General features: G+C 36.8%; 1 protein-coding gene across 5 annotated transcripts in view; it reads right to left on the bottom strand.

Moving 5' to 3' along the window:
• The window catches only part of CENPK (centromere protein K), a 49087-nt gene extending 38077 nt beyond the window's left edge, over nt 1-11010 (bottom strand). The window contains exons 1-4 of one of the 5 annotated variants that reach the window (XM_025388160.1): nt 10940-11010; nt 9353-9420; nt 2961-3110; nt 653-709 (exon numbers count right to left, since the gene is read on the bottom strand). In XM_025388160.1, the coding sequence (XP_025243945.1) occupies nt 653-709; nt 2961-3071 (168 nt within the window). In that variant the 5' untranslated portion in view covers nt 3072-3110; nt 9353-9420; nt 10940-11010. Of the gene's footprint in view, nt 1-652; nt 710-2960; nt 3436-9318; nt 9421-10939 lie in introns of those variants that run through there. The other 4 variants (XM_025388163.1, XM_025388161.1, XM_025388159.1 and 1 more) reach the window with 4 other exon arrangements.
• Nucleotides 11011-11053: the final 43 nt, after the last annotated feature.

An 11053-nucleotide genomic window follows, 5' to 3' on the forward strand; every position in this document is an offset into this window, starting at 1 on the left:
GGCCGGACTGGTCTTTCTTCTAATTTTAATAAGGTAGCAAAATAGCAACCAACAAGCAATTTACTCAGTTGTTAAATATATGTATACCTGCTAAAAGACAAATAATAAAAAAAAAACCTCGGCCGGGCGCGGTGGCTCAAGCCTGTAATCCCAGCACTTTGGGAGGCCGAGGCGGGTGGATCACGAGGTCAGGAGATCGAGACTATCCTGGCTAACATGGTGAAACCCCGTCTCTACTAAAAATACAAAAAAAAACTAGCCGGGCGTGGTGGCAGGCGCCTGTAGTCTCAGCTACTTGGGAGGCTGAGGCGGGAGAATGGCGTGAACCCGGGAGGCGGAGCTTGCAGTGAGCCAAGATCACGCCACTGCACTCCAGCCTGGGAGCACAGCGAGACTCCATCTCAAAAAAAAAAACCAAAAAAACAAAAAAACAAAAAAACCTCTTATTTATAATAGCTTGTTCTAGTAAGTTTTTAGAACATTCTCCCAACTCTTAAAGCAAGAAGAGTGAGAAGTTTTCCAAATGATTAAGCATACAGGTATTAACAAAGCTATTAAACTTGAGAAAAATATAGACAGATATATTTCTTTTCCAAAATACAATGAATTCCACTTACCTTGTATTTTTTAGGAAGAAATAGAAGATTCATACCTGAGCATTTGAATCAGTGAGTGTTTCGGTTCCAGTAAGTGATAATTTATTCTGACACTTGATTTAAAAAGTAAAAAAAAGCAAGTCACACACAATAACTCACAGAAAATTCCCTTCCCCTCCTCTTTTGTACCAGGCCAATATAACACTCTTCTAAACCACAAACATCTGATGGAGAAGAGTTTGTTGAAATTCTTCACTTTGTAAGTAGGACGATTAAGGCAGCCAAACAAGTCCCAAGGTGAATACATCACAAGTAAAAAGAGACACTAGAATGAAGAGAAAAAAAAAAAAAAACCCAAAAACTAATAGCTAGAATGAATTATAAGTCAGATAACTGGAAGTGGGAGATTAAAAAATATGAGGGATAGCACTATAGAAAAATAACAAGTAAGAAAATAGTAAAGATCCTAAGAAATCCTAAGAAAATAAAGCCTTCAGGAGACATTGTTTCTGTGCCGTTAAAAAAGTACAAAACTGTTCATGATAATTATATGAGATAAAAATATGAGTAAATTCTATTTCTGCTCATTTGTAGTGCAGCATTTCTCTATACAAATTTTAAGTAATTTTAAAATCCAAATTTTTATACTGAAAAAATACCTGAAGCAAAAAATAAAAGGTGGGAGGATTATAAAAATTATCCTGAAAATATATTAATAATACAAAATACCAAGTATTTATATTAAAAATAATTGTAAGAAAAGAGAAAAACCTCACTAATTTGCCCAATTCTGAAACTTTACTGGGAAGAATAAGATGCTGAAAATATCTGTGCCCTATCTTTTGGCTTCCCTGGGCTACACTGGAAAAAGAATTGTCTTGGGCCACACACAAAATACATTACAGTAACTGATGAGCAAAAAAAAAAAAAAGGAATCCATAATGCTTTCAGAAAGTTTGTGTCGGGCTGCATTCGCAGCCATCCTGGGCCGCGCATTGGACAAGCTTGCTTTAAGTAGAACAAATTTTCACCAACATATTCTAGTGTACCAAAGGCAGTTCTATCTCACCAACTTCAAAAAGGTACACACATTTCAAACAACATTTTCTAAATTAATTTATGTTTTCACTCATAATTATGTGTTCTTCCCACTTCTATATTCTCTATTTGGGGAAATAATCCCATCAACCACCCAATGACCCAAACCAGGAACCTAAAACTAACCATATATCCCTTCCATTGCACATCAATTAACTTCTAATCCTACTTACTTATCTCTTGAATCCACTCTTCTATTTGCAATGACAATACTTAGGGCTTCCTTACTTTTTACCAGGACTATTACTTGAGCTTCCTAAATGCTTTCTATCTGTAGTCTTACTCTTCTGCATTTGATTTTCTTCAAAAACACCAGAGTAATTTTCCCAAACTGCATATCTGATCATGTCACTTTCATACTTAAAATCCTTTAGTGGCTCCCCATTAGTACACACTCAACAAAATCCTTTATGTTTTTGCCCCTGATTACTTCTCCATTCTTACCCTAGAAGTCCTTCTCCTAATGTACATTATACATAATATTCTATTTAGTGTTCTGTCAACTCTCTCAGCTTTTACACATTTTCTTCTTCATGCTTTGTATACTACTTCTACTTTTACAGGCTAACTACTAATTATTCTTTAGAAACGAAATCAGTAATTACTTTTTCTTTTTTTTTTTTGGGACAGAGTCTCACTCCACTGTCACCAGGCTAGAGTGCAGTGGCATTACCTTGGCTCACTGCAACGTCCGCCTCCCGGGTTCAAGCGATTCTCCTATCTCAGCCACCCGAGTAGCTGAGACTACAGGCATGCACCACCACGCCCAGCTAATTTGTGTATTTTTAGCAGAGACGGGGTTTCACCATGTTGGCCAGGATGGTCTCGATCTCTTTACCTCATGATCCCCCAGCCTTGGCCTCCCAAAGTGCTGGGATTACGGGTGTGAGCCACCGCACCTATCCCAGTAATTACCTCTTTTAAAAAGCTATCCTTGACCCCTTCATCTGGGTTTAGGACTTCTCCTAAGCATAGTCTTTGTACTTCTATAATACATCTAATATTGTACTACAACATAATATAATGGCTGTTGTTTCCATAAGATGGTAATCTCCTTGGGAGCATGGATTGCCAAAATTTTTCTTTCTATAGCTCATCTAGTGTAAAGTTTCTTGAATGAATGCTTATAGGTCTAAAAGCTATATAAATATTTATCATACATAATGGCTTTTGGAAACTAGCACAACAATCATTTCTTTCCTGAGTCTAATATTGAAGTTGATTTACATCTTATATTAAATATCACTTCTATTTTTTGATACTTACTTCTTCCATATCTTTCCACATTTCTTCACATTCTCTAATAAGTTCTTCTTCAGTATTTGTAACATCTCCCACATCTGTAGTACTATCTGGATCTAGATCTTGCTGATTCATTGATATGTGCTTTGCGATTTTTTAGCTGTAGAAGAAAAACTAAAGCAAAAAATATTTATTCATTCAGCAGTATTGGTTGAACACTTATTACCTGCCAGATACTCATCTAGGGGATAAGAATACAGCAACGAACAAAATAGACAAAAATTCCTCCTACCGTGAACCTTACTCTAAATAAGGAAAACAGACAACAAAATAAAAAATAGAACATATATATACTGTAGTATATAAAATGATTTATAAGTGCCATGGAGAAAAGACAGGGAAGAAACACAGGGAATGCTAGGGCAAGGACAATATAATTTTAAATAAGGTGGTGATATAAGGTTACTGAGAAATTGACAACTGAGTAAGAAGACACGAAGAAGATAAAGAAATGAAGTACAGGGATGAACAGGGGCAGAGGGTCCAGGCAGAGGGAACTGCAAGTGCAAAGGCCTTGAGGCAGGAATATGACTGTCATGTTTCCACAGTAATGAAGGAGCTGGTGTGATTACAGCAGATTAAGTAAGACAGAGTTGAATATGAGGTCAGAGAGACAATAGGGATGAGATCATGTGGGCTTGGTAGGCTATTTTAAGGACTTTGAGATGATAAGCAATTAGTTTGAAACAGAGGAATTAATCATTTGAATTACATTTTAACAGTACAACTCTGGTTAACTATAGGCAGTAAGGACAGAAACAAGAAAACCAATTAGAAAGTTACTGCAATGACCCAAGCAAGATGTACGCCAGGATAATACTGATAGAAGCAGCACTGAATGTCCAATTCTGGATATATTTTCAAGACAGAGCCAACAGAATATCTTAACAGCACATATATGGATTGTCAAAGAGAGAAGTAAATTATTACGTTGCCAGTTACTGAGGTGAGAAAGATGGTAAAAGACAGATTCGGCAAACATGGGAGAAGTGCTGATTAAAAACTCAGTTTAGGATATGCTACATTTGAGGTGTCAATTATTGGAGCTGCTAATTAAGCAATTAGAGATACATGTCTGCAGTGGAAAGTTTTGAGCTATAAATATGAATTTGACAGCCATCATAACATAGATAAGAGTTACACATTACATAATGACATTTTGGTCAATCACAGACCGCACATACAACAGTGGTTCCAACGGAGCTGAAAAATTCCTATTGCCTACTGAGGTCTTGACGATCCTCACCCTGCCTTAGGCCTAGGCTAATGTGTGTCTTCGTCCTTAACAAAGAAACTTAAAAAGTAAAAAATAAAAATATATAAATTGGCTAGAAAAAAAAGACTTAAAGAAAATATGCCAGGTGCAGTGACTTACACCTGTAATCACACCACTTTGGGAGGCCAAGGTGGTAGGATCACTTGAGTCCAGGAGTTCCAGAACAGCCTGGCAACAAAGTGAGACCCCCTTCTCTAAAAGAAAATTTAAAAATTAGCTGGGTGAGGTGGCACAGTCCTGTAGTCCTAGCTGCTCAGGAGACAGGGGCAGGAAGATCACTTGAGCGAAGGAGTTCAAGGTTATAGTAAGCTATGATCACACCACTGCATTTCAGCCTGGGTGACAGAGACAAACTCTGTCTCTAAATTAGAAAATAAAAAAAGAAAGGAAATATTGTTGCACAGTTATGCAACATGTTTATGTTTTAAGCTGTTATTACGAAAGAGTTGAAATGTTAAAAAATTAAAAAGATAAAGCAAAAAACTTACAGCAAACTAAGGTTAATTTATTATTGAATAATTAAAAAATAAATTTAGTATAGCCTAAGTGTACAGTATTTACAGTCTACAGTAGGGTACAGTAATGTCCTAGGCCTTCACATCTTCTCACTACTCACTGACTCATCTAGAGCAACTTCTAGTCCTATAAGCTACACTCATGGTAAAAGCCCTAGACAGGTGTTCCACTTTTTATCTTTCATACCATATTTTTTAATGTACCTTTTATATGTTTAGAAAGGTTTAAATACAAAAATACCATTCTGTTAAAATTACCTACAGTATTCATCCTAGGTGTGTAGTAGGTTATACCATCTAGGTTTGTGCTCACATGATGAAATCATCTAACAATGCACTTCTCAGCACATATCCCCGTTAAGTGATACACGACTGTACTTACAGTTGTGAGGGTGGGTGAAATAAGAAAAGGAAGAGCGTGCAGCTAGAAATGAGATCTTCAGGCCAGGAGTTATTGAGGTAAGAACCAACTGAATAGTCTGAGAAGCAGCACTCAGTAAGTTAAGAGGAAAATCAAGAACATGATGTCCTGAAATCCAAGAATGTATTCAAGGAAGGAATGATAACTGTCAAACACTGGAGACGGGTCAAGTTACAGAGAACTGACAATGTATTTAGTAATAAAGAGGAACAAAATGTTTTTTCTAAAAATAGTCACAGCAATATTTCAGGTTGTATTCCCCCATCAAGAGGCAGAGTCTTTTTCCCCTCCCCTTGAAACTGAGTGTGACTTTGTGGCTGTCTTTATAAACAGAATACAATGAAAATGACACCACATGACTTTCAAGACTAAGTCACAAAAGGCAATATAGCTAACTTCTCGCTTTCTCTTTCTTGGAACATTCACCCTTGCAACCCAGGCACCACGTTATGAGAAAGCCCAAAGTAGCACAAAAGGAAGAGATCACATGAAGTCCATGTGGAAAGGAACTGAGGTTCCCAGACAAAAGCTAGTATCAACTGCCAGACATACACATGATCATTTCTGACAATTAAGCCCCTAGGCTTTGATCTTCTAGCCAAGGCTCCAGATACTGTAGAGCAGAGAAGCTGCCCCTGCTGTGTCCTGTCTGCATTTCTAATGCACAAAACCCATGAGCATAATAAATAGTTGTTTTATACCTCTACATTCTGGGGTAATTTATTACAACAATTTTATTGGAGTAAACATACAAAAATGAAGGCCACAGATAACCTTTATAGGAGTAGTTTTAGAAGAATGGCAAGAATAAAAGTCTGATTGGAGTGGATTCAAGAAAGAATGGAAGGCAAGGAATTAAAAATATTAAGTATATGAAATGTTTTCAAGAGTTTTTTCTCTAGCCAGGCATGGCAGCACATGCCTGTAATCCCAGCTACTCAGGAGGTCAAGTGGGAAGATCCCTTGAGCCCAGTGAACCCAGGAGACTGAGGCTGCAGTGAGCCATGATCACACCACTGCACTCCACCCTGGGTGACAAAGCAAGACCGTAAGACCATACCAAAAACAAAAACAAAACAAAACAAAAAACCACACACACAAATTTTTTTTCTTTAAAGCAAAAGAGAGAAATACGGTTACTAACTGGAGGGAGATATAGGGTTAAAACAGACTTTTTCTTTTTTAAAGATGGGAGAAAATATAGTATCTTTATATGGTACAATACAAGAAAGAAATATTGCTAATATAAAAGAGAAAGGGGAAAAGAAAGAATGGGATCTAGTACATAAGTAGAGGGGTTGGCTTAAGATAAATGGACATGCAGTTCATGCATTTTAATGGGAGGGTCATCAGAATATCAAGAGTGTAGATGTAGGTAGGTAAGTAGACGTGCTGCTAGGAACTTGTAGAAATTCCATGTGGATTGTTTCTCTTTTCTCAGTAAATGGTAACTACAGTCATCAGCTATGAAAGGATGGGAAGAAAGTATTGCAAGTTTAAGGGCACAGGAAAAAGAGATGTATAAAACAGATATATAAAAAGATGGGAGAGGATAAAGTTACAGGATTATTCAGCAGTAGCATTACAGGCTCACCTGAGATTAGTATCATGAGTTTAAAGTAAAACCAGAGCATGGTTGTTATGTTTTCTTCTATGGTGTAGCACCACAGGCACAGACAGGTACAAAGTGAAAGAATGGTCATAGGAATAAGCAGCTAATACAAGAGAGAGAACATAATCACTAGGGAAGAGAAGGTCAAGAAAAAGAGAGGCCAAATTATTGGATCATCTATAAGGATATTAAAATCACTAAGAATGATGATAGTAGTACTGCAAAGGGCAACAGTGAGCCAGGAGCTAAAAATCTTCAAGGAATGAGGGCGAGTAAAACAATCTTGCTAGATGATTCCTGCAAAGAATAGAAGGGGGTTACCAAATCTGGTGGCATAAGATTCAAAACCGGGCAATTTTAAGAAGGTAGACAGTGCAATAAAGAATGAGGATGTCTACCCCACATCGAATGCAAACCAGAATATGCCTCCTCAATATCTTTATTCATATGGAACTTCGGCATTTTATACTGCTTAATCAGTAACTTATTAACAAGAAGTTCTAAGGCAAACCTAAATAAATGGAAAGATACATCATATTCATGGACTGAAAGATCCACATTGTAAAGACATTAATTCTCCCCCAAGTTGAGCTACTGAATCTTAACCAAAATCCTGAAAGTTTTTGTTTCTCTTTACGGGACTTGACAAGCAAATTCTAAAACTTACATGGAAGTACAAAGGGTTAAAACTAGCCTAAGCTCCTCATGAAAAATAAGATGGGAGGACATACCCTACACTATTATGGCAATGTAGAATTGGCACAAAAATAGGCAAATCGAGCAACGAACACAATACAAAGCCCTTCTTGACTTTCTAGATTCACATACATATGGACACATGACATATGACAGAGATGACAATGCAAATCAAGGAGAAAAAACTAATCCAAATAGATACGTATTTTATATATAATACTGTTTTTTAATTGTATACTTTAGTCCATATAAATCTTTCCCTTTTATTTTTTTTTTAACAAACTGATCAGTACTTGCGGAGAAAAAAATAAGTCTAAATTCATACCTCAATCTTTACGTCACTCCTCACTCCCTCAAAAAACCCAAAATAGAAATCATAAAAAATAGGAAGAAAGCACAGAAACTTTTTAAATCTTAGACTAGGAAACACCTTTCTAAGCAAAACTAAAATCTTTACATAAATTTTTTTTTTTTTAATTCTTCATGGACAAACATCTCATCAACAAAGTTAAAATATAAAACCCCCAAACTTAGGAGAAATACTTGTAATATATATGGCAACCCAAGACCTAATTTCCTTAATGTATAACGAGTGCCTACAAATTCATAAGAAGAAACCAAACAACTCACCATTAAAAAAAATTTTAAAAAAAGATTACCAAAAAAGTCAGGATATCAATTACTTTGGAGAAAGAGTGGAAGGGAGAGAAGGGTTGTAGCTGGGATGGGCCAAATGGAGAGATTTCTGAGGTAATTATCAAAGTTTTATTTCTTGACTAGCATGATGGTAAGGTGTTCACCTCATAATAATTAGTAAACTTTACATTTATTTTGTGTGGATTTGTGTCTGCATTTTTACAATAAAAACGTAAACAACAAAACAGTTCAACAGAAACCCGCAAAGGACACGAATGAGGAACTCAAAGAAAAAACAAATACCTTTTAAATACAGAAAAAGTACATTCATAAGCTCATATATAATTTATGAAAATGCAAATTAAACAAGCATTAATTTTCATTCAGAATGGCAATAATGTAAAATTGGTAAGAGATAACACTGGTAAGCATGTGAAATAAGAAGCTTGCACTGTTGGTGGAACAACCACTTTGTATGATAATATCCATCAAAATTTCACATGCATTTCTTTTGACCCAGAAGTTCTATTCCTAGGAATAATCCTAAAGATAGATATGTCTGCGTAAATCTAAACAATTATGGCGCATTACTTAAAGAAAAAAAAACTTTAAAGGTATGAACTTTGCAACCAGACTATATAGGTTTAAATCCCAGTTTTGATAACTTAAAAGCTATGAGACTTGGGCAAGTCACTTAAACTTCCTGTGCATCAGTTTCCTTTCCTATAAAATGAAGATAACATTAAATATTCCCTAGGGTTATGAGAATTAAGTGTGTGTGTGTGTGTGTGTGTGTATATATATATGTATATAAAAGCAATGTAGCTAGCATATAAAGAGCTTTATCAGTGTTTGCTATTAACAATTTGAATGTCAACTAGCAAAAGGCTGAATATCTCACCTGCTATACCCATAAGACATAAAGTCTACAAAGCCAAAATCAGTCATGATCAATTTTAGAATATTTTTAAGCGAAAAAGTCAAACATAAATATTTCTTTACTGACCACTAAAATATATTATCAATATGCAAAAGTAATGCAAAACTCTGCACATGTGGTGGGGGTGGAGGGTGAGGGATAGATAGTCAACAAATTATCTGGCGTGGCGATTTAATGTGGCATTAGAATAAAAACATATAGAAACATTTAATAGTTTGCTCTCTACCACTTGAGGATGCAAGATGTGAGCTGTATGTAACCTGGAAGAGGGTCATCAAAAGAACCAGAAAATGATGGTGCCGAGATCTTGAATCTCCAGCCTCTAGACCTGTGAGAAATAAATTTCAGTTGTTTAATTAAAACACACACACACACACACACACACTTAAGAGTTTAACTTTTCCCCTTCCCATATTTCGTATCCTTAAACCTATCTTCCTGGAAAGGGAACAAGTCAACCTTTTGAGGTCCCCAGTTAAGACTACAATACTTAATCATTTATTAAAGAAAAACAGTATCTCTTTATTTAGGGATAATACTATACTTAAAGAAACTTGCACTATTAATTGGGAAAAGATTAATATACATGAAATAAGCAAAAAAACCCCACATAATTCTAAAATATATTCATTTATTCAACAAATATGTTAATATATGCCATTGGTCAGACACTAACTGTGTAGGTGAAAAAGTCTTTGTACTCATAGAGCTTCCATTCTCATGCAGACAATATAAATGAATGGATAACTAAACACATGATATGCTTTCAGGTAGTCAGAAGTGCTATGAAATGGTAAAGTATACACCACTGCCTGCAAGTACTATCAGAATTCAAGATAGTGAAGGTTAGAGAAACAAACCCGGAATAAAGGAATTAGTCCATAATAATGCTTAATAAATGTTAACTAGCTACATTATTATTATTATCATTATCATCTTCATCCTCATTATTGCCATGGTCTCTGAAAAATGAGTTGTAAACATGAAGGCTAGATTGCTGTGGAGATGCTTTCAAGCATAAACACATAAGACTGGGAGGCATGAACGAACAAGGGAAATTTGTGAGACACAAAAGAAAGTAGTCTGATGAGAGCAGAGGGCAGAGAAGAAATGAGACTTGCTAGGTAGAATGGTCAAACAATGGGAACCTTTGAAATAAAGAGCCTACTATGGGGGGCAGTTCCTCCCTGTACGTGGTGCCTATCTCAAGGCAAAAGTAGAGAAGAGATTTACCACGAGGATTTTATTGGATTGGTGCAAAAGTAACTGCGGAGAAAAAAAGTGTTTTACGGAGGTCATTTTTGACAAGTTGTATTTGATTTTTTTAAAAAGAGATTAAGATCATAAATTTTATGTTATGTGCTTTTTACCTAATTTTTTAAAAATGAAGAACACAGATGAGAAGGAGGAGAAAGAGTTCAGATGACTGCCAGGTGATGAAATCCTATACCAGGGAGAAGACAGAAGGGTGACCCGTTCTGCCCTAGGTCATTTGGTTACTTGAAGTAGCTGCTTCTCCACTCCACCCCCAGAAACGGTAACAGGCACTCACCGCCTTCTTCAGAGAGTGTGTGAGAGAATAAAGGTCAGGAGACAAAACAGGTCTAGTGCATTTGAAAGGAAACCCGCCAGTTAACCACTTCCTTCTGTCCCCACCCCTCCATCTTTCTCTAGATACTGGCGAGGTTCTGGAGCTGGCGCTGGCGGGCGGGAAGCCGAGAAAAACGGGGCTCAAAGCCGGGTTTGGAAGTCAGGTATGCAGTTCGCCAGCGGTAAGGGTTGCACCCTCCGGACTGGAGCTCCACAAGCTTCAACCGTTATATCGCCCTACCCAGCTCAGCTCTTACCATCACAGCGCCACAAACTCCAGGTCGCCTCCGCGCTGTGTAGGCAGCGCTTGCCAGTCCCGGACGTCTGCGCGCGCTGCATGCCCATTGGAGCTGTTCTTTCCCACCCCAGCC

This window comes from Theropithecus gelada, chromosome 6 (genome assembly GCF_003255815.1).
Source record: "Theropithecus gelada isolate Dixy chromosome 6, Tgel_1.0, whole genome shotgun sequence".
NCBI lineage: Eukaryota > Metazoa > Chordata > Mammalia > Primates > Cercopithecidae > Theropithecus > Theropithecus gelada.